Here is a 23,715-nt window from a genome sequence, read left to right on the forward strand (position 1 = left end):
GGGGCTTTATGGAGAAGGGAAGGCCCAGGGTCTCCCCGGAGGCTGTTGGCATGGAGAAGCCTATGTTATATTTGGCCTTCTCTGGTTGGTCCTGAGTTGAAATCAGGAGCGAAAATTAGGGAGGCTGCAGTCACCTACCAAGTCCCAGTTGCTTTAGGCTGATTGCTGCAGGGGTTGTGGTTTGTTCTCTAGCTGGTTACTACAGAGGTGGCCAGTCAGGTTCTGCCATCCTGCACAGCCTGGCCTCTGTCCCTCTGTATATTGTCTTTCTAACCTGAAGGGTGGGGGTGGGGGGATTTGTATTTTTATTGAGATATAATTAACACATAACATATTAGTTTTAGGTGTACAACACAATCATTTTATAGTTGTGTATATTGAGAAATGATCACAATAGGTCTAGTTAACATCCATCACCAGAGTTACAGATTCTTTTCTTGCGCTGAAAGTATTTTTCAGGAACAATCCAAGACCCCACCCCAAAACTTCATATAAATTCAATTCCCCCATGTTGTTCTGCATAGATGTGCAGCAGCACCCAAGACCATGCAGTTGGCTCACTTTAGAGGTTCCTCGGGATCACTCTGAATTGAGGATTGTGCAGTTGAAATTTAAGAAAAAAAATTTTTTAATGTGTTTATTAATTTGAGAGAGAGAGAGAAACATCTATGTGAGGAACATTGATTGATTGCTTTCCATATACATCCAGACCAGGTATGTGCCCTGACTGGGAATTGAACCCCCAATACGTTGGTGTACAGGACAACAGTCCAACCAACTGAGCCACACCAGCCAGCTCTGCAGTTGAACTTTAAAATGGATTTTCTTCTGGAGGGAAAGAGCCACAAGGCAGACTGTAGTCACCATGCTGTACTTTACTCCTGTAGGACTTATTTATAACTAAAAGTTTGTGCCTTTGACCCCTTCACCCATTTCCCTTACTACACCTCACCTCTGGTAGCCACTGATCTGGTCTCTGTATCTGTGAATTTAGTTTTTGTTTGTTTTGTTTAGATTATACATAAGTGAGATCACACAGTATTTGTGTTTGTCTGATTTAGGTTCATCCATGTTGTTACAGATGGCAAGATTTCCTTTTATGACTAAATAATATTCCCTTATATATGTGTACCATATTTTTAAAAATCCACTCCTCTGTCCATGAACACATAGGCTACTTCCATGTCTTGGCTGTTGTGAATAATGCTGCAATGGACATGAAGGTGCAGATAACTTTTTGAGTTAGTGTTTTTGTTTCCTTCAAATAAATGCCCAGAAATGGAATTGCCGGATCCATGTGTTAGTTCTATTTTTAAGTTTTGGAAGAACCTCCATACTGTTTTACACAGTGGCTGCACCAGTTTACAGTCCCACCAACAGTGCACATGGGTTCCCTTTTCTCCAAATCCTCATCAACACTTGTTATTTCTTGTCCTTTTTTTTTTTTTTTTTTTAATCCTCACCCAAAGATCTATTTATTAATTTGAGAGAGAGGGAGAGAGAAACATCGATGGGTTACCTCCTGTACATGCTCCAACTGGGGATCAAATGCGCAACCTAGGTATGTGCCCTGAGCGGGGATAGAACCCATAACCTTTGGTGCGTGGGATAATGCTCCAACCAACTGAACCACCCAGCCAGGGCATTTCTTGTTTTTTTGATAGCAGCCATTTTAACAAGTATGAGGTGATATCTCACTGTAGTTTTGATTGCTTTTTAACTGAGGTATAAGTGACTGTGGTTTTGACTTTTATTTCCCTGATTAGTGATATTGAGCACTTTCTCATTACCTGTTGGTTATTTGTATGTCTTCTTTGGGAAAATGTCTATTCAGATCCTTTTCCCATTTTTAAATCAGATTGTTTTTTTGGTATTGAGTTGTATGAGTTAAAGTTGTTTTCTAGGAGCAAACATTTATAATTGGCCTAATCTAATGTTCCACACCCTCCCACCCCCCGTCCAGATGCTATTTTATAAAAATACATCTTTGAGCTTGTGAGTGACTTGTTTTGAAAAGGCCAGTTGTGGGTATTGAAGCAAAATCAAGTTCTGTGTTTCCTTCAGCATGATGCCTACAAGGTACCATCTGGGTTTTGCCTCTCCCTAAAAATCTTGGCAAGGTGTGCAAGTACTTGTCAAGAAGCAACAGTGTTACCCTGAGCAAGTAGCTGCCCCATCTCGCCCTTCTCCCAGCCCCCTCCCAGAGCCAGGCTATGACTTGCTTCTCCTCCTCATACTCCTCAACCTTGGAGAACACAGGGCGCTTGGGACCCCAGAGAACATCTTCCTGCTGTGACGATGCCCAGTTTCTCTGAGATCCTCAGGGACCTCCTTCCCCAGTTCTGTGAGCTGCACCCCCATTCTAGGATTTATTTTATTGTATTTTTACTTCTAATGTGAATTTATCTAAAGGACATTTTGTATTACTAACTTAAAAAGAAATTCATCCCTGGCCAGGTGGCTCAGTGGGAGAAGCATCATTCTGTACACCAAAAGGCTGAGGGTTTGATCCCTAGTTTGATCCCTAGGGCGCATAAGGGAGACAACTGATTGATGTTTCTCTCTTCCACACACCCCACCCCCACCCTGCCTTCCTTTCTCTCTAAAATCAATAAAAAACATCCTCAGGTAAGGACTTAAAAATAATTCAGATTTAAATCTGAAGTTAAGAGCTTAAAATGTGTATAGGTATTGTGTGTACATATATATTCATATATAATGTCAAAAAACAAAATCCAACCAAGTTCTTTAAGTCATATTGACTTTATTCAGAGATTCATGAATCAGGCAGCATCCCATCTAACAGCAAGGAGCTCTGAGAAGCTGTACAATTTTATAGGCGGAAGGGGTGGGACAAGGAGGTTAATAGCAAAGAGTAAATTGTGGCAAGGTCACCTTCCTTCAGGGAACAGCACGGGTATATCAAGCAGCTGACCTTACCAGTGCTTACCAGGTGATTCCAGATTGACTGGTTTGAGATTCCACTCCTGCGATTTGTGAAAATTGTAATTAAGTTAGATATTAAGTTTCAGTTTAGTGACTTGGGGATTTGCACAAGTGACTCCATTTTGGGCCTGTTGTCTCTCCTTTTTTTTATATTTTTAAGTATATTTTATTGATTACGTTGTTACAGTAGTCCCAATGTTCTCTCCCTTTGATCCCCTCCACCCGTACCCTCATTCCCTCCAGCAATCCCACCCTCCTTAGTTCATGTCTATAGCTTGTTCATTTAGTTCTTGGGCTTCACCCTTTCCTGTATTATTCTTAATTTCCCTTGTCTATTTTGTACCAACCAATTATGCTTCCTAATCCCTGCACCATTTCCCCATTTCTCCCCCTTCCCCCTCCCAGCTGATAACCCTCCAAATGATCCCCATACCTATGATTCTGTTCCTATTCTGGTTTGCTTAGTTGGATTTTGTTTTTATTTTTTAGATTCAGTATTGATAGTTATGAGTTTGTTGTCATTTTCATGTTCATAGTGTTGATCTTCTTTTTCTTAAGTCCCTTTGACATTGCATATAATAATGGCTTGGTGATGATGAACTCCTTTAGCTTTACCTTGTCTGGGAAGCACTTTATCTGCCCTTCCATTCTAAATGATAGTTTGCGGGATAGAGTAGTCTTGGTTGTCGGTCTTGCTTTTCATAACATTAAATACTTCTTGCCAGTCCCTTCTTGCCTGCAAAGTTTCTTTTGAGAAATCATCTGTTAGTCTTATAGGCACCCCTTTGTAGGTAACTCTGCTTTTCTCTTGCTGCTTTTAAGATCCTCTCATTATCTTTCACCTTTGGCATTTTAATTAGGATGTGTCTTGGTGTGGTCCTCTTTAGGTCTAGCTTGTTTGGGACTCTCTGTGCTTCCTGGACTTGTATGCCTATTTCCTTCACGAAATTTGGGAAGTTTTCCTTCATTATTTTTTCACATAAGCTTTCAATTTCTTGCTCTTTCTCTTCTCCTTCTGGCACCCCTATGATTCGGATGTCGGTATGTTTAAAGTTGTCCTAGAGGTTCCTAATCCTCTCCTCAATTTTTCAGTTCTTATTTCCTCATTCTGTACTGGTCGACTGTTTTTTTTTTCTTCCTTATGTTCCAAGTCATTGATTCGAACCCTGGTTTCCTTCCCTTCACTATTGGTTTTGTGTGCATTTTCCCTCATTTTATTTAGCATAGCCTTCACTTCTTCCCTTATGCGTCTGCCATACTCAAGCATATCTGTCAAGCCCGTGAGCATCTTTATCACCAGTGTTTTGAACTCTGCATCTGTTAGGTTGACTATCTCCTCGTCAGTTAGGTTGGCTGTCTCCTTGTCGCTTAGTTCTCCCATTGGAACCTTGATCCAGTCCCTCTTTTGAGCCATACTTCTCTGTCTCATCTTGACATGCTCCTATGCTTGTTTGCCTCTGTGTCTTACGTAGAGCTGTCGCACTTGTTACTATGTAAGTGGCAGAGCCTTATGTATTCATCAGTACAGGGTAACTCGTTTCTCCACATTGTGGCGCTGTGTGGGAGGAGGGATCTGAGAGGGAAAAATGCCATCTGCTGAGCACTTGCCCCTTTTCCAGGCACTTATCTCACTTTCCTGTGGGACTGGCGCCTCTCTAGCTGTTGCCCTGGCCATCGTTCCCAGAGTTGGTAGGTCTGCAGACGTTCTAGGACCGTGGGGGCCCTTTAAACAAGCGGACTCCGCTAAGAGGCTGGCAGTTTCTTCCTCTGCCCCAACCGCCACTGGTTTGCACAGTCAGAAGCAATGAGGCTTTATTTTCCCTGGTGCTGGAACTGTGAGCTGCATGGTCTGGTGCTGAGAGTGCTCCTCAGGTGTCCCTCTCGACTTCTTAAAATGTGTGACTGCACTTTCTTTTCCTCCAGCCTGCCGCTGCCGTCACCACACCACATCCTCTCCACCCCGACTTCGCCCCTCTTACCTGTCTGGATGAGTATTTCTTTTTTATATCTTTGTTTGTTGGACTTCCATGCAGCTTGATTTTCTGGAACTTCTGGTTGTCTCTAGTTTTGAGGTAGTTGTATTCCTTCTTAGTTGTGGATGGAGATGCAGCGTGTCTGTCTGTGCCTCCATCTTGGCTGGAAGTCCTGTTGTCTCTTTTTTTTAACAGTAAAGAGATGAAGATCACTTCTTGAACCACAGCCTGTAACAGAGCGGTTTGAGTTTGCTGGTTGAGACCCATTATTCATGAAGTAAATTTAGTTGGTTGTAATCATGTTTACTGAAATTAAATAGAGGAGAGCAAATGGCACTTTTTAAAAAAAGCTGTCCTTTATTTCCTAAAACATTTTCTTTAGGATGCATGAGTGTATGTGAATATAAGTGAATGTATGATGTAAAATGTATATCTTAGTGTAGGTTACTGTTTAAAATATTTCTTAAAAGAAATAACCAGTCAGCTAATAAATATATGAAAAAATTTTTAAAAAGAAAGAAATTTGGACTTTCTGCCAAGATGGAGGCCCAGACAGACACATTGCGTCTCCCTCCACAACTAAGAAGGAATACAACTACCTCAAAACTAGAGACATCCAGAATTTCCAGAAAATCTAGCTGCATGGAAGTCCAAGAAACAAAGAAATAAAGAAGAAATACTCATCCAGACAGGTAGGAGGGGCAGAGCCAGGGCAAAGAGGACGCAGTGTGGTGGCAGCAGCAGGGGTGGCAGCAGTGGCAGCGGCAGATGGGCGGAAAGTGCAGTTGCACATTTCAAAAAGTCGGGAAGGACACATGGGGAGTGTTCCCAGCTACTGACCAGACCTTGTAGCTCACAGTCCCTGCATCAAGGACAATCAAGCCTCATTGCTTCTGACTGTGCAAATCAGTGAGGGTTGGGGCAAAGGAAGAAACTGCTGGTCTCTCAGCAGAATTTGCTTGCTTGAAGGGCCCCCACAGTCTTAGAACATCTGCAGACCCACCCACTCTGTGAACGATAACCAGGGCAACAGCTAGAGAGATGCCAGTCCCATACAGAAGTGGAAGAGGTACCTGGAAAAGGAGCAAGTGCTGAGCAAGCAGCATTGTTTCCTCTCAGACCCCTCCCCCACCTACAATGCCACAATGTGGTGAAACAGGTTGCCCATACTGACGAATACCTAAGGCTCTGCCTCTTACAACATAACAGAAGCGACAGCTTTACCTAAGACACAGAGACAAACAAACATAGGAGCATGTCAAGATGAGACAGAGAAGTATGGCTCAAAAGAGGTTCCAGTGAGAGAACTAAATGACAAGGAGATAGCCAACCTAACAGATGAGGAGATAGCCAACTTAATAGATGGAGAGTTCAAAACACTGGTGATAAAGATGCTCACAGGCTTGACAGATATGCTTGAGTATGGCAGACGCATAAGGGAAGAAGGGAAGGCTATGCTAAGTGAAACGAAGGAAAATCCACCCAAAACCAGTGGTGAAGGGAAGGAATCTGGGGTTCAAACCAGTGATCTGGAACATAAGGAGGGAAAATCAGTCATCCAGTACATAATGAGGAAACAAGAATTTAAAAAATGAGGAGAGGCTTAGGAACGTCTGGCACAACTTTAAATGTGCCAACATCCAAATCATAGGGGTGCCAGAAGGAAAAAAAGGAAGAGCAAGAAATTGAAAGCTTATGTGAAAAAATAATGAAGGAAAACTTCCCAAATTTCATGAAGGAAATAGACATACAAGTCCAGGAAGCACAGAGAGTCCCAAACAAGCTAGACCCAAAAAGGCCCACACCAAGGCACATCCTAATTAAAATGCAAAAGGTGTAAGATAAAGAGAGAATCTTAAAAGCAGCAAGAGAAAAGCAGAGAGTTACCTACAGAGGGGTGCCTATAAGACTATCAGATGATTTCTCAAAAGAAACTTTGCAAGCAAGAAGGGACTGGAAGAAGTATTCAATGTTATGAAAAGCAAGGACCGACAACCAAGACTACTCTATCCAGCAAAGCTATCATTTAGAATGGAAGGGCAGATAAAGTGCTTCCCAGACAAGGTAAAGCTAAAGGAGTTCATCATCACCAAGCCATTATTATATGAAATGTTAAAGGGACTTATTTAAGAAAAAGAAGATCAACACTATGAACATGAAAATGACAACAAACTCACAATTATCAACAACTGAATCTAAAAAATAAAATCAAAATCCAACTAAGCAAACCAGAATAGGAACAGAATCATAGGTATGGGGATCATTTGGAAGGTTATCAGCTGGGAGGGAGAAGGGGGAGAAATGGGGAAATGGTGCAGGGACTTAGAAGCATAATTGGTTGGTACAAAATAGACAGAGGGAAGTTGAGAATATAGGAAAGGGCGAAGCCAAAGAACTTATATGCACAGCCTATGGATGTGAACTAAGGGGGTGGGATTGCTGTAGGGAAGGGAGGTGCTGGGTGGAGGGGAGCAAAGGGAAGAAAAATTAGAACTACTGTAACAACATAATCAATAAAATATTCATAAATAAATAAATAAATAGAATAAAATAGGACCAGTTGTTGAGGTATGGCGTAACAAAAAAGGAGATAAGGGAGTGAGGTGGAGAGACCAAAAAAAAAAAAAAAGGAAGAAATTCGGTATTATTAGCAACAAGGGAAGAAACAAGGTACAAGAGAAGCAAAAGAACATTAAGAGACCGCCTTGCCCAGTTGCCTTGCTTATTGCAAAAGCCTGGCCTCTTGCTCTAGAGAGAGGGAGGGTAGCAGGCACTACAGGGACTGAAGGAAGCCGGAGTGGGAGCAGCTGACTCTGGCATATGGGTTGCTTGTGCCAGCTGAGACCATGCACGGTGCGGGCCTCGTCCTGGGCCACATGGGCCGTTGGTCACTATTTAACTGAGGATGCCCAAGGAGCCCATGTTCTTGAGCGTAGATATGGGGGCCCAACTTGGGGGCGCTGGGTACATGCATAGAAGATGCAGTCAGGGGCAAAAGACCCTGGTGACCACCCTGAACATGGATGCTGTGCAGGGCAGTAGGAGGTGCAACTCAGTGAGGTGGGAGCCTCCCTGACGTAGGTGTGCATGAATTCAGAATCAGGTGGCCATTTGGTCGTGGGGGGGAGGACAGTGGGAAGCATGGAGGGGGTCCCTGAATACAGTGGGAGGAGGTCTGACCACAGAAGGGGCTATGGATGCAGGGGATGGTCAGATATGGGTTGTGTCCTTTCTCTGTTACTGGTTAGTACATGTACAAGTTGCCACAGGGCAATTTTTGTGCACAGAAAGTCACAGGGATGTAAATACATCATAGGATTGTAGTCAGTAATATTGTGATAACTATGTATGGTGTCAGATGGATACTAGACTTAACAGGGGGATCACTTTGTCAGTTATATAAACGTCTAATCAATATGTTGTACATATGAAACTAATATATTGTACGTCAACTGTAATTGAAAAAAAAAAAGTCCAATCGCCGTCTACCTCGGCCCCTGCTGCGCCCAGCAACTCCCCATAACTGTTTACAGCACACTATAAACACTTGGTCTGCTTCTGTACTTCACATCTGGGCAGCACCCCACCTGGATCCAGGTAGGCTCACCCATCAGTAAAAAGCTAGGTGGCAGTTTCCCATGGGGACACAAGGCACATATTCTCCCTGTCTCCCTGCTCCCCTTCACCGGGGCCAGCAGCTCGCGGTGGCCTTACTGGCCCACAAGTCTTTGTGCTCACGTGCTGGGGGCTGAGCACACATTCCAAGACAAAGAGGTGCCACCCTCAGACTCCCTCCCTCCACACCGTCTTGCTGCACAGTTGCATTACAGCCCCATACATACAGACAGCCCTCACTGAGGCTGACAACCGCCTTTCCTATCACATGCACCTGTCATATTTTTAAGTTGTTTCATTCTGGTGACCTGGCTGTTCCTTTGTCTTATTTTGTCTTTTTTTGTTTTTAACTGATTTGAAAGAGCAAAGAACTTTTTATTTCTTAGAGAAATTGGCCTTTGGCCTGAGGAAAGAAATCTTGAGACACCCCCTCCATCTACCTCTACCACCCTCCAGGGCAAGAACATTCTCTTCTTCCCTGCAATCCCGGGAAGCTGTCAGGGGCGCAGGGGCCCTGGCGCAAGTAGCTGTCAGGCTGAGACTGCCTGCTCTGCTAGGGTAGGGGGGCCTTGGCACCCCCCAGGTTCCCCCTTAAAAAGGGCCCTGGCTTAGTTTCCAGTGGCTGCCATAGCAAATCACCACAGAACTGTGTGGCTTCAGTTTTGGAGGTTAGAAGTTCAAACTTAAGGTTTGTGGGGCCCACTCCCTTCAGAGACTCTAGGGAAGGGTGGGGGCTGTAATCAATAATATTGTAGTATTGTCCCTTTCCAGCTCCAGCTGCTGGTGGCCCAGGAGCTCCTCAGCTAGGGAGGGCACTACTCCAGCCTCACAGGGCCTTCTGTGTCCTTTTCCCTCTCTCTCTTTAAAATTTTATTTGTTTTCAGAGAGAGGGAAAGGGACGGAGAGGAGAGAGAAACCTTGCATGCTCGCACCAAGGGACCTGGTTTGCAACCCAGGCATGTGCCCTGACTGGGAATTGAACCGGCAACCTTTCTGCTCGCAGGATGACACCCAATCCACTGAGCTACACCAGCAGCAGCCAGGCTCCTTTTCCCTCTCTTAACAGATCACTTGTCCTTGAATTTAGGGCCCACAAGATTCGTACCTTAATTATACCTGCAAAGACCCTTTTCCATATACTTCTATATTCACAGATTCTGAGTGGATGTGCCTTTTGGGAGCCACCATTCAGCTCCCTGCAGGTGCCTTCCTCGTGACCTCCCTCAGTACTCGGTCACCTGCACTGACATGCCCTTTCAGGTCTGCACCAGTTTGTGTGCCAACTTTGTTTCTGATGGTTTCCACTACACTAAAGCCCCATCTGAGCCGTCTGCATTGAGTTACCAGGGCAGGCCCCTCCTAAGGTCCAGTGGACTCCAGAAGCAGCCCCGGCTCTGAACCCGCAAGCACCAGCCTTCCTGGGGAACTTGGAGCAGGAGCTGCGGGAGGGAACCCAGCCACAGGCCCCTCAACCACTGCAGGTATGCAAAGGGCCAGTCCTTCCTCAGGAATGCTCTGCAGCATGTGTTCATGGGCATTGTACTCACAAGTGTGGCACCATCCATGCCTAGATGCAAGGATGAGCCCCAGGATGCAGAGTGTTCAGGTGTGAGCCACAGCTGGAGGTGCTGGAGGTGGGGGTGATGCGTCTCAGTGCACCCCCAGGCTGACACGCCAGCAACTGGTTGGGAAACACTGCCAAGGCCTGGTTTATGTTTGTAAACAGCTTCAGATTTACAGGAAAATTGTGATGGTAACACAGCCCCTACACACACCCTAGTTTCTTCCATTTTAACATCTGACCTAAGTGTGGTACATTTGTCACAACTAATGAACAACTTGTGAAGCTTCAAAAAGGGGCCAGAGTGAGAGACAACAGCATTTATATAAGATCAAAAGGAATAGCTATTAGGAAAGCACTGATTCCAGCAGAAACTCAAATAGTGTTCCAGTTTAGACAAGGCAGTGGGTATTGATGAGAGGAAGGGGACAGTGATGTCCATAGTAGGAAGGCATTTCTATTGGTGCAGATAAGGTAACATAGTGACACTAATTCTAAACAGTGTTTTTAATTTTTAGTCCAGTCGGCTTTCTTGTTATCCTTGCAAAAGTTGTTCAGCACACAGTGTTCTTCCAAGGGTTATTTTGCCCTGTTTCAACATTCCAGAGGTTTGAGGCATGAGACATGCCAGGCGATTCTTTGGGATGGCAGCTACAGCTCCATTTAAAGTGGTTCTGGGTTTTTTTGTTTGTTTGTTTTGGTTTTGGTTTTTTCAAAATACTGATACATTCTTATTAAGTAAAGTCCATAATTTGTTCAGGTTTGCTCTGCTTTTCCCAATGTCCCTTTTCTGTCCCAGGATCTCATGCAACATTTAGTCATCACATCTCCTTAAGGTACTGTCAGCTCCTCTGGGCTGAGACAGTTTCTCAGACTTTCTTGGTTTGATGATATCGACATTGTTGACAGCTGGTGGGATGTTCTGGAGGATGCTCTCAACTGGGGTTTGTGCGGTGTTTTTCTCATGGTTGGACTGGGGTGACAGCTGTTGGGAGGAGAACCACAGAGGTGAAGGGCTCTTCTCGTCACACTGAGACGGGACACATGCCATCAACGTGACTTTTCACTGATGTTGACCTTGATCATCTGGCCAAGGTGGTGTCTGTCAGGTGTCTCCTCTGTAAAGCTGCTCTCTTCCCTCTTTCCTGCCCCCTTTGGGAGGAAGTCACTACTTATATACCTAAGGGTGGGAAGTCCTGCTCCCCTACCTTGAGGGTGGGGCACCTGCACAAATTATTGGGATTCTTCTGATGGGAGAGTTGTCTCCCCATTTATTTATTCAATCATTCATTTATACTAGTGTGGACTAATGGGGACATTCTATGCTTTGGATTATAATCCAGTACTGCTTTGCTGATTTTGTTGCTCACATTGTTCCATCTTTGGCCACTGGGAGGTCTTTGACTCAACTCGGCTCCCATGTCCCAGAATCACACCCCCTTGGTTTTGGTTTCTCCTTGTCACCTCAGGGGGCTCTGGGCTCATCCCTGTTTCCTGCTCCATCCAGGAAGCAGCTGTTCCTTCCAGAGCTGGGCTTGTTTTTCATTAGGAAACAGTGACAGAGGGCCAGTGGAGTGGAATCCCACTTGTGCTTTCTAGAAGCTTCTGCACTGGCACTGTTGTGGAGTGCCTGGGAGGACCCAGAGGGCAAGAGGGGCTTCCACAGCCTGCTTAGGGCACATCTGCATCATTTGCATCATTTTACAGGAAAATGTATTGATTTATTGGATAATTTTAAAGAGTGGGAACTGAGACCTCAAAGGACACTGGTGCACAGTGGCATCTCTGTCACTCCTGTCCTTTACCTCACGATCCCCTTACTGTGGTTTGCTGAGCTTTGCATGCGCTTCCACCGAGAGGATAAATCTAGGTTTCCAGCAAGGAATCCTCAAGTATTAGGGTCCTTTGCTATGAGCTCGACCACAAAGAGGAGGCGGCCATGCAGTAACAAAAGATGGATTTTCTAAAATTGTTTCTGTGGACAAAGGCTTGGGTCCAAACTGTCTTGAGCCCAGTGGGCATTTGGCTCTCCGTCCTCTCTGCCCCACAGCCTACCATGCTCCTGCCTCCTGCTATATGACCTCACTGGGATGGCTTGACTTCTTGGAGCCCATCTGCCTAGCTGGTACTAGGTTAAAAAGGCAGATGACTCAGAGGCCTGCTTGTGACAAGCAGATAGAAAGGCTTTTGTAAATGACTAAGCCATCAGCGGAGGGGATGGTGGCATCTGGATGCTGGTACAGCATCTCTTCCCTGTAGGGATAAACAATAGGTTAGGAAACTCACACTCAGGCAGTTCTGACTTCCCATGACAGGAGCATGAGGCAGATGGGGGAGGCCCTTTCTCACTAGGTTTCATGACCCCTCTTGCTCCTCAGGACCAAGTTTCCACTGTCCCCAGCAGCCTGGAATGGGTAATGGTGTGAAGGAAGGCGCGGTGCGATTGCGTGAGGATGCCGAGGCCATCCTGTCCTCGCCCGTCTCTTCAAAGGCAAGTACCTGGCCTTCCCATGGGTATCATCATGGATCTCTCTTCTGTGCACATGCACCCAACACAGATCACCCCCCACACGCACTGGTGTGGGGCCGCATCAATGTGAGATGGGGTGGGGGTGCTGACAGCCCCATTTGTAATGTGAATGAAGCCCCCTGACCCCTTGGCAAGGAACCAAAACCTTACCCAAAATTGGCTGGGATGTCAGAAGGTGTCCTGGGCTTCTTTTCTTGCTCAGATTTGTGAACACAAAAGAATTGGCCAATTCAGGGTCGGTTGTGAGGAAGGGCCCTCACAGGCCTGTCTCAACTTCTAGGGCACAGCTTGGGTATCTTCGGACAGGTCTCAGAGTCCAGCAGCTCACAGGCTAAGGGGATGAAGTGTAATATTTCCAACCCTCCCAACCTTTCCCAAATTCTAGGTGGCCCTGCAAAGCACCAGGCAAGTGGGAGGACTGGTTTGGGAACCAGTTTGTGGGGCCACTGTCACCACACTGCGCAGGGCAGCGAGAGCGAGCCACAGCAGGCATGCATGGCCCTCCCAGTTCAGCGAACTTCCCAGCAGAGCTCGAGGGAGACTCGTCCCCTCTACTGGCCAGTAAAAGGTCCGTCGGTTCCCTCATGTGCCCGGACACCCAGTGCCCATCCTCCTCTGGGCCAGCCACACACCTGGCATCAGCCTTGGTCCTCTTGGCCAGCCCAACCCTGGAAATCCCGTTTCTTTGGTTATGAAGCCCAGAGTCTTCTCATAGTGCTCATGGCCAGGCTGCAATGGCCCCATTCTCTCTGTCGGACTGTCTGCCTCGCACTTCATTTGCAGGACCCCTCCATGCAGTAGGACACATTGAGCACTTTGTGATGCCCGTGCTGAGGTCTTCAAAGAATAAACCACTGTGGTCAGTAAGAGCCTTCTCTGCTGAGCCGCGTAGTGGACTCGCAGAGCATCGCAGAGCCTCCCAGAGCTACTTTGGGGGCAGCGTTTAAGGACGTGTGTTCCAGACACGCAGAGCTGGCCTTGGAGTTGTAAGAACCACAGATTGCACAGGAAGTAACCTGCTGAAGGAGGCAAGAAGGATACAGCGGCTTTGCTTCCATTGCCGACAGGCACGTGGACTGTTCCCTTTGCTCACAGCGTGGCTGAACCATTGCTCCCTGGTTCACAGAGAGGAAACTGAGGCAGGGAGCTGGTGCTAGGAGTACCATTGAGCCTTCTGGCATCTGATGTCCATACCTCTCAAAACCAACGAGACCAGACGAACTGGACCTTGGTGTGTGATCCAGAAAAGGCACAAATTCCCAGAGACGCCTATGTGAAGCAAGGAGCAGATGGAACACTCTGGTGAAGCCCTGCCTCAGAAATGCTGTCCTAGAATTTGTTCTTTTAGGGAGGGGTGGGCTAGGCAGGTGGGAGGCGCACCAAGGTGTTAAGGGAAAGAAGCCGAAGCCAGCTTGCAGGGCACACAGCCCTTGGGAGCACCTGGAACACAGGCGAGGATCTGAGAGTGGAACCCGGATCAGGAAACAGCACCTAGCATGCCAGAGAGGAAGAATGGGGGACCAGAGAGGCCATCCTCTGGTCACTGCCGTTGGAAGCAGGCCGGGAGTGTGGACACTCTCAGGGCTCGGCCCCGCACCCCTGGGCCTCTGCTGAACTGAGCAAGCTTGGTGAAGGGTTGCCCTGAGCCCTACCACATCTGCTCAGACCCAGCTGCCAGTTTTGCCCCCCAAATGCCCTTGTGGCCTCCCCAGCTGTACCCTCTCTGCTACTCCATCCTGATCACTGCAGGAACCGCCTCTCTGATCACAGTGAAAATGGCCTGTCCACTTCCTGGGCTTCTCCATGCCTCTGGGCAAAATCCCGCCTCCTTGAGGGGCCCCTTCCTGGACTGTGACTGTGCGCCTTTGTCTGAAGATTTAGTTCACGTCTTACTCTCTCCATAGACTGGTGGCCCTGTTGGGGGCAGAAGGGTCATACATAGCCCACCCTACACTGCATGTCTCCAGGCCCTTTGGAGCACCTGGCCTGTGTGGGACTTCATGGATTCCTGGGATCATTGAACAACCTGACCCTTGCCATTCTTGATCATTGTGGGATGAGGAAAAATGGGGGCACCTCCAGTCTGGGACGTTCCAGAATTCTCCCTGTGGTTACTTTTGAGAGTCAGCTGGAGGAATGGAGACTCCAACCTGAAGTGACTGCTTAGGGCTCAGATGGACATGTGAGGGAAGGAAGGAAGGGAGAAAAGGAAGGAAGGGAGGGAGGGAGGGAGGGAAATACTGGCCCCAAGAATGGCTATGGGAACACGTGACATGGGTTGGCCACCGTCACCATCACCCTCACCTTGGCTGAAGAGCCACAGACACCAGTTCCTGAAGCCCTGACACAGGCAGGATCCTCTTGCTCAACACCCCCTGCCAGTCCCCCACCACCACAAGGGTCCTTGTGACTTTGCCCTGAAACACTGCAGTGCGAGAGTCCAGCACACACGGGTGGACAGAACCAAGGCTTGCAAGTGGGGTGGGTCAGGGGCGACTTATGTTCAGAGTCTGTCTCATTGTGGGCTGCCTCTGTGAACACAGAATCTCACTGGGTGGCCCAGACAATGCATCACTTCTCACATGGGTGGTCCCTGTCACCTGGGAGGTTTTCACCGTGTCCTATAAAGGCTCTGTGGCCCCTGGACACACCACTGCTCACCCGGGGCCTAGTAGGGCCACAAAACTCAAGTTTTAGGGCACCTCTCAGCCCTGGACCAGGGCAGGGGGGTGGTGGAGGAGTGAGGAAAGGTGATCCTCTCGGTGCCACCCCCGGTGGCACAGACCCCTTCCCTCCCTCTCTCATAACGGACCATGTATGCATGTGTTTCTTGCAGAGAGATCACAGGCAAGTTCTCAGCTCCCTCTTGTCCGGGGCCCTGGCTGGCGCTCTTGCCAAAACAGCAGTAGCTCCCTTGGACCGAACCAAAATCATCTTCCAAGGTAAATGCTGTCTGTTCATCTGTCCATCTGTGATAGAGACACTGCCCAGTGGTCACCCTCCTCCACAGCCGCCCAAACTGCATTGAAAGGTGGTTTTTAAAGTGCTTCCTAAATCCACATAGAAACCCTGTTCATGTCCTGGGGTGGCCGTCATACCAGGCAGCTCACAACAAAAATTGATTCTCTCACGCTGCCAGAGGCCGGAAGTCTGAGCTCCAGGTGCTGGCAGTGCTGGCTCTCTGTGGGAACTCTAGGAGAAGAGCCTTCCTGCCTTCTCCAGCTCTGGGGGCTCCAGGCATCCTTGGCTTGTGGCTGCGTCACCCCCATCTCTGCCTTCCCCTCTGTGCCTGTGCCCTCTCCTCTTCTTACAAGGCCACCCATTAGATGAGGGCTGACCCCACTCCAGTAACCTCAGTTTAATTTAATGACATCTGCGAAGGCCCCATTTCTGCTTAAGGTCAGTCACAGACACTGGGGGTGAGGACATGGACATGTCTTTGGAGGGGCACAGTTCAAGAAACCATCTCTCTCCCTCCTTAGTGTTAAGCATGCCCAGGCATCCCTGAATATGAGGTCTTTCTGTCCTGCAGACCGTGACCAGTGCTGGCCTAGTGCCAGACAGGAGCATGGTCACCACCTGGGACCCCCCATCCCTCAGCTGTTTAGGAAGAGAAGCCCTCCCCAGTTCCTTGAGCTGGTCCCCTAGCCTCTCCATGCCTCAGTTTCTTTATCTAAACAACGAGGACAGTAACATCAACCTCCTTCTCCAGGGCTGTGGACAGAGCCAGCATGAGGCTGGGCCCCTCTGTGTTCATTCCCTCAGGTCAGCCGCACCTTCACCTGGCGCACTAAAAGCGTAGCGCCCTGCAGGGAGCTGCGTGTGCCTCTAAAGGCAGTACGTGTGCACACATGTCCACACACCAAAAGGGTGCAGGGGTGTCCCGGGGATATAGCAGAGGCTCGGGAAATGGGGGGGGGGGGAGGCTGGAAGACCAAAACCCCTGTGTTTCTGGATCCTTGTGTCCACTATGGCCCCATCCCTTGGTGACAATGCCCAGAGGAGCAGGAGGTTGAGCCAGGCTGGAAGGGAGGGTGGGAGAATCGGGTTAGGGGCACCTGTACTGGGCCATTGAGAAGAGAGGGCAGACCCCAGACAGAAACCTCCCTGGCCTTCTCTTGGGGGAGCTGGAGGACCTGGACTGATCTTCACAGCTAACGCTGTGACACCTCTTTCAAAGGAGTCTGGTTGGGTGGGGGTGCTGAGTGTTGACCCTCCCAAGGCATGATCTCCCACAAACCCCTGGGGAGATCCTGGGTCAGACGGCAGCTCATCCCCCTTCCTGGGGTCAGGCTGGCAAGCAGAGGGGCCAAGTACAGGAGGCTAGGAGGTTCCTGCTCTCTCAGCCCTTTGGTGGGGGGACCCTCTCAGGGACTGCTATCACTGCCCAGCTCAGACCAGTTTTCTCCAGTGGGGGGACACACAGACTGGGTGGGGTCCTGTACTTCGCATCTAACGGTCTGTGTTGTGTGTGTGTGTGGTTTTTTCCAGTGTCTTCAAAAAGATTTTCTGCCAAGGTGAGCCATTAGGTCACCAACTCCTGACTCGGGCTGCCAGCAGCCGCCCTGCTGGGCTGGCAGGTGGCTGAGGCAGCTGTGGCAGCCTGCGGTAGGAAGTTGGGAGAGGCTCTTCCCTTGTAGTTCCCCACCCCCCGGCTGGTTCCCAGGAGCCCAAGTGACCAAGGCCTCCCCCTCAGTCCTGGCCTGCTACTCTGAGCTCTGCCTGGATGAAGCCCACCCTGGGAACTGACAGGAGAGCACCTTCCCTTGGGGTGGGGGTGAGGGGACTTGATGTAAACCAGTGTTTTCACATTTGATTTATTTTTGAACACAAATCAGGTGTTACTTAATAAAGAAGAATATTTTTAAAAGCTAGACTACCAGACAGACATGAACTAGACACCCTCTTTGTGGGGCTCTGAGCCAGCTTTGCAAACCTGGCCTTCCCCTCACTTTACAGTTCCCAGGGTCAGGGGACTGGGGATGGGCAGAGAATGTATGTGTGGGGGAGGGGTAAGATGGGGCCCCCAGGCACAGGGCTGGACAAAATAAAGCAAGGTGTTCACAGAGTGGGGAGGGGAAAGGGCAGGCAGAGGGAGGAAGAGGCAGGTGGAGGCATTGACCTTGCCCCCCCACCCCCAGGAGGCCCTCCGGCTGCTCTACTTCACCTACCTCCACGAGGGCTTCCTCAGCCTGTGGCGCGGGAACTCGGCCACCATGGTGCGCGTGGTGCCCTACGCTGCCATCCAGTTCAGTGCACATGAAGAGTACAAGCGACTCCTGGGCCGCTACTACGGCTTCCACGGAGAGTGAGCCCCCCAACCCCACCCCCACCCCCACCCCTACCCCTACCCAGCCCTCTCAGCTCTCTCCTGTCCCTCTGCTCTCCTGTCTTTTTTTTTTTTTTTTTTTTAAGATTTTATTTATTCTTAGAGAGAGGGAAGGGAGGGAAAAAGAGAAGGAGAGAAACATCAATCAGCTGTCTCTTGCATGCACCCTGGCCTTGCAATCAGCATGTGTCCTGACCAGGAATTGAACCGTCATCCTTTTGCTTTGTAGTATGATGCCCAATCAACTGAGCCACGCTAGTCAGGGCCTGTTCTCCTGTCTTCTTTTCACATGCTCACCAGGAGGGCCACAAGGGAAGGTCCCTATCATTCATTGACTTGTCCACCAAGAGACCCCACCAGCTCAGCTACCAGGAAGCCAACCTACCTGTCCTTGGTTGTGCCACACTGAGACCTGTGGCTTTGGGCTGGGCCTCCCTCCTTTGAGCCTTGGGAGTCTTAACCATCTGTCCTCACTCCTTTCCCCCTTTCAGAGCCCTGCCCCCTTGGCCTCGCCTCCTCGCAGGGGCACTTGCTGGAACCACAGCTGCTTCGATTACCTACCCCCTGGATCTGGTCCGAGCCCGCATGGCGGTGACCCCAAAGGAAATGTGAGTCCTACTATAGTGACCTCACCAGCAGCAGGGGTTCTGTGTCCAGTGGGGCCCCCTGGTAGAATGCCTTCATCGCACCCATGGGTTTGGGTCTGGGCCTCTGTATCCAGCCCACAGAGGAAGCTGTATTGTTAACGCCTGCCACACGGGCCCTGCCTGGTGCAACAGCAGGACAGGCCAGGCATGCCATTCTACAGCTGGTCCAAAAGGTTCTCTAAGCCTGGGCATCAGTTCTGCTTTCATCAAACTAGAGTCTTCATTTTGAATTGGTCGCAGATGCATTAAAAACACACAGGAACGACAGATAGGCAAAGGCTAAGCATCCAGATGATCCCAGTGGTGAAGGCAAGAGTATGGCCTTGGGTACCCATTTCCCCCTCTAATGCCAAAGCTTTTGTGAGGTGGTTATGTTCCTCAAATTAGGAAATTGCCAGTGTCCATACCCCTCCCCCCACTGTGGAGAAGGAGCAGAGAGTTTTCAAATGAGGACAGTGGCTGCTTCCTGGGCAGAGTTCCCCACCCACCCACCATTTCTCTGTCCCGGCAGGTACAGCAACATTTTTCAAGTCTTCATCCGCATCTCCCGGGAAGAGGGGCTGAAGACCCTCTACCATGGCTTTACGCCCACCGTGCTTGGGGTTATCCCCTACGCTGGGCTAAGTTTCTTCACCTATGAGACGCTCAAGAGCCTGCACAGAGGTGAGGAGGGGGTGGGCAGCACCCATGAGTCACACAGGCCTGGAGGCCAGGCACATAGGGTCAGGCAGGCTGGGGACTCAGGGTCCAAATCAAGAGAAGACACATGACATCAGGCCACCCTTGAGGAACCCAGACTCATGACCTTTAATGCCTAGTTTTAAGAGCAACCTTGTAACATCCAGTGTGTTGCCCAGAGCGCTTGCAGCCACTTGTGCAACCACAGGCACCTGCACAAAGCCTGTGGGTGACCTGGGTGGAGGGGGAGTGCCCGCTTGTGTTTTGATAATTTTGAGAGATTTGAAAAGTACAGAAAAGTATAGAGAACACTATAACCCACCCACCCCCACCCCCAAGTGCTGGCTGCTTCCTGGTCTTGTATCCTGGTTACAAAAAGCAAAGAGCTGAGTCACCTCCCATATCTCTGGCTAGTGCAGTTCTGCCTCAGCCTGTATTGAGTGTACCCTGTGGGAAGTCCGCCTACCTGTGCCTCATCCTTTTAGCCCTGGGGTCAGCCCCCCCTCCACCCCAACCCCTCCCTCCACTGCCAAGGTAAGGGGTGGGACATTTAGGCTGTTGGCAGATTTTCTGCGATCAGTGGACCTCCAGGAGTGCCTCCTTGTGGGGGTGCAAAACCCTGGTTTTGGTTTTATTTTTTGGGGTGCTGCTCTTGCCCTGGGGCCCTGTCCCCATGTTCACCCCAAGTAGTTTTGTTGGGTTGCTTAATGTTTTTCCAATGTGGTGAGTGAACAGTGGTGTCTCCCCATTTTAATTCCTAGTATAAATCTACCACACATTTTTGGAGAACCCCGGTTCTTGGGTTTCACATCCTCAGTCCCTCTGGACCCAGGAGGCAGTGCTGGGTGTTCAGCATTCTGTGTTTGCTCTCAGGGCCCTGCACAGGGCATCGTGCCTGGGGAGGCCAGGGAAGGGTGGTGGGTACCATGGTGCCTTTACTGAGGAAAAATAAGAGCAATTGGATGGGAGCTCATTCTGGGTTTTGGACTTCGTTATGACTCGTGCTTTTCTGTTTTAAGACAAACAAACAAACAGAAAACCACTTATTTCTCAACTTACAAAGAAAATGACCAGGAGGAAAGGAAGTGGCCCAGGTGGGAAGGCACAGGGGCAACCCAGTACCAGTGTGTAGGGGTGCCGGCTGCACCTGTGGGTGTGGGGTATGCTCTCACAGTGTCCTCACAGCCCCTCCTGGCCCTCCTCGCAGAGTACAGCGGCCGTCGGCAGCCCTACCCCTTAGAGCGCATGATCTTCGGGGCCTGCGCAGGCCTCATAGGGCAGTCGGCCTCATATCCGCTGGACGTGGTGCGGAGGCGCATGCAGACAGCTGGTGTTACAGGCCACCCACACGCCTCAATCGCCTGCACTCTGCGTGCCATCGTGCGGGAGGAGGGCGCGGTGCGTGGCCTCTACAAGGGCCTGAGCATGAACTGGCTCAAGGGCCCTATCGCCGTGGGCATCAGCTTCACCACCTTCGACCTCATGCAGATCCTGCTGCGGCGCCTGCAGAGCTAGGGACCTGCGCTTGGCGGCTCTCGGGACAGGGAGCCAAGCTCCAGCACACGGAGGACCGCTGACCCCTAATGTTTGAGAGCCTGGGGAGTGAGGGGGCGCTTGGCTCTGCCCCAGAGCCACAAAGGAGCGCCTTGTGGAACAAGCAGGCAGGCCAGGGGGCCTGGGCTCAGTGCCCATGAGTCCGTGAAGAAAGCCAGAGCCCCTCAAGCACAGTATTGGAGAGAGTGAGCACCCCACCTTTCCTGGTCCATCCTCCCTGGGGCTGGCCCTGCCTCCCAGAGGTACCCCCCTGAAACACCCTGATGCTGGAGTGACCAGTGCCACCTCCTGGCACTCTTTGCCCTTGGACATGCTCCTGGTTCTTGTGACCCTGTCCCCACTGGGCTCAGAGCCAGACTCCACCTGCCCCTTGTTGGCTGGTCTATGCTCAAAGCTGACGAGCCAGAGAGTATGCGAGAGGTCTGGCCTTGCCTGTCCACGAGGGGACCAGTCTCCTACCCAGCTTTGGCTGCAAATGCAGCCTGTTGCCCACCCCGCCCCACCTGCCACCATCTTGCCTTCATTTCCCAGGTGATGTGACTCCTTAGTTCCCAGAGCCTTCTGCTGGGAAACAGACTTCTCTGATGGTTATTCTGATCCTGACTCCATGCCACAGCTGGGCCCTGGAGCCAGTCTTCCCTTCTCTTGCTCTTCCCACAGCTGCATCCACAGAGGCGGAGCCTCGGGCCCTGACCCTTTGCCCACAGGCACCATCTGCTTCTAGGGGGTCATCCTTAGTATGTCACATCCCTGGCTCCCTGACCAAGTGCTTGGCCTGGACATGGGCAATTTAAGGCCTACAAGGTTGTCCAATTTCCATGAATGGAATACATGGAGGTGACTGGCAACCTTGATCCTCCCCAGATGAGAGCCCATGACAGTGTGTGGCCTCCGGTGAGGTGGGAGACTCAGTAGAGTGGAGGTACCACAGGGCACCCCCAGGTAGCTGGTCTTACAAAGAAGTTCCTTGGCCCCATGTGTCACAGGGACTCAGAAACACCCATTTGGAATTTCTTGACGTTTTGGTTTTAAAATTTGGCCGACCCTGTGCCTAACCAGACCAGTCCGGTTTCAGGACAAGGTTGGCTCAGCCCCAAAATGTGTGAAATGACCTGTGTGCTTGCCTCATGCACATTTCCAATTGTGACTTCAATTTCCTCATTCTGTCCCTTGTCTGTTCTTGCCTTGGGCCTGTGGGGTGCCCTTCTTTGCCTGTGTTCACTGGCCAGCCCCAGTATCATTCCCAGACTCTTGTCCTCAGGTGCCCAAGCAGCCTGTGATGCTGTCCTGTGGGGTGTTTCACCTCTCCCAGTCTTACCCAGTGCTCAGAAGAGACAGGGAGACAGGTTGGAGGCCAAGGGCCCTGGGCCAGAGAGAGCATCAGGGACTGGGGGCTCACCCTGGGCAGGTGAGACCAGGTGGCTTGTTGGGCAGCACCCTGCTTTGAGCTGCAGACTGGGCAGGAGCAGGAGGGTCCTCCAGGTCCTACTTGCCCATGTGCCTCCCCAAGGTGGCTCCCAGCCCCATGGGCCTCACTAGCACCATCACCTCTCCCCTGCCTCCACCCCCATGGCCGGGCTGGCATCCTCCGTGGTCACACCCGTCCCCACTGGCTGCCTGTCCTGGTCTGGAGTTATTTTGACGCCATGAAGACACTTTGTTTATATATAATGTTTATATATTTTGAAGATTTGTGCCAAGAGAGTATATTTAATAAAAATTAAAATTACTTTTCCTCCTGCCCATGTCTCTTTTGTTGGGCTCCACCATGAACCAAAAAAGGGTTGAGGTAATTTTGACAGATTTTTGAATAAAGTCGTGAATAAAACTTTTCAAAAATGTAATTGTTTGAATTGTTAATTCATACTATAACTGCATGAAAGGGTTTACCAAGTAGGTGGGTCTCCCAGATCCTTCTGCAGGGGCATCCCTGTTACCATTTTGTTGTGTGTCCTTCCAGAGACTTTGTGCATATACACTCTGTGGTAACAGCCTGAGGTTTCCCTCTCCTGCACGGTCTGTCCTGTGACAGGGGCTCCATTCCACAGGTGGATAATGCCTCAGGTGCAAGTGTTACTGTCTTCAAATGCAGGAGGGTGAGGCCACCAGAGGTCTCACAGTGGTCATGGCATTTAGGCCATGCCATCCAGAGACAGGAAGTGGAAGCCTTGTATGTAGGTGGCGGGCGATGTGGTATTTACTTATTTACTATTTAACCCCATTTAGTTACTTATTCCTGTGCTGGCTTTTTGAGGTCAGAAATGACGCTGTGACTGCCACCCTGGCTCCTGCACCCACAGGTGAAAAGCTCCCAGGATGTGTCCCTGAGGGACCAGCCAGCTGTGGGTGGTGGACTTGCCTATTCTAGGTACCAGCAGAGTGCTTCCCAGAGCAGCTGTATGAATGTAGGTGCCCACAGGTGTTATGCAGGGTTCAGGCCACATCCTGGCTGGCAGCCTGACTCCCCATTTGGGGGTGCCACATGGTACCTCCTTGCTGTTTTAGTCACATCTTCCTGTGATCCCTTGCAAGGCTCGGCATCTCTTCATGATTGTTGGCCATTTATTTCTCTCCTCTTAATCATTCTGTACTCTGCAGCCCCAGACAGCAGGCCTGGTAGGAGAGGTGACAGTCTTGAGTGATGTGAGCAGGAATCTTGTGTTTTGTGCTTCTGTGCCCTAGCAAGGCAGCTGTGGGTGTCACACTGACACACTGGAGAGAAGTGGCTGCAGCTTCTTCATGTGGCTACCCCCAGTCCCTGTGTACAGTGGGTCTCATGCACCTCGGTGGAGGGGGTGAGTCAAGGTTCCTAGACTTGTGTCTACCCTGGGGGCTCTTCTTGGGATGGGCAACAGGATGGGTGAGCCTCTGGCTCTCAATGC

At 49.9% G+C, this 23,715-nt stretch overlaps 1 protein-coding gene across 1 annotated transcript in view; it reads left to right on the plus strand.

Annotated features, from left to right (window-relative positions):
• SLC25A42 (solute carrier family 25 member 42) overlaps positions 1 to 22,568 on the plus strand; it is a 35,904-nt gene extending 13,336 nt beyond the window's left edge. Inside the window, exons 2-8 of the mRNA XM_090290046.1 lie at positions 12,474 to 12,586; positions 15,462 to 15,567; positions 17,117 to 17,142; positions 17,767 to 17,933; positions 18,446 to 18,562; positions 19,113 to 19,264; positions 20,487 to 22,568. Of these exons, the coding sequence (XP_090146172.1) occupies positions 12,506 to 12,586; positions 15,462 to 15,567; positions 17,117 to 17,142; positions 17,767 to 17,933; positions 18,446 to 18,562; positions 19,113 to 19,264; positions 20,487 to 20,794 (957 nt within the window). The 5' untranslated portion in view covers positions 12,474 to 12,505 and the 3' untranslated portion in view covers positions 20,795 to 22,568. The remainder of the gene's footprint in view (positions 1 to 12,473; positions 12,587 to 15,461; positions 15,568 to 17,116; positions 17,143 to 17,766; positions 17,934 to 18,445; positions 18,563 to 19,112; positions 19,265 to 20,486) is intronic.
• The last annotated feature ends 1,147 nt before the right edge of the window (positions 22,569 to 23,715 follow it).

Source organism: Furipterus horrens, unplaced genomic scaffold, assembly GCF_987537825.1.
Source record: "Furipterus horrens unplaced genomic scaffold, mFurHor1.1.pri manual_scaffold_10, whole genome shotgun sequence".
NCBI lineage: Eukaryota > Metazoa > Chordata > Mammalia > Chiroptera > Furipteridae > Furipterus > Furipterus horrens.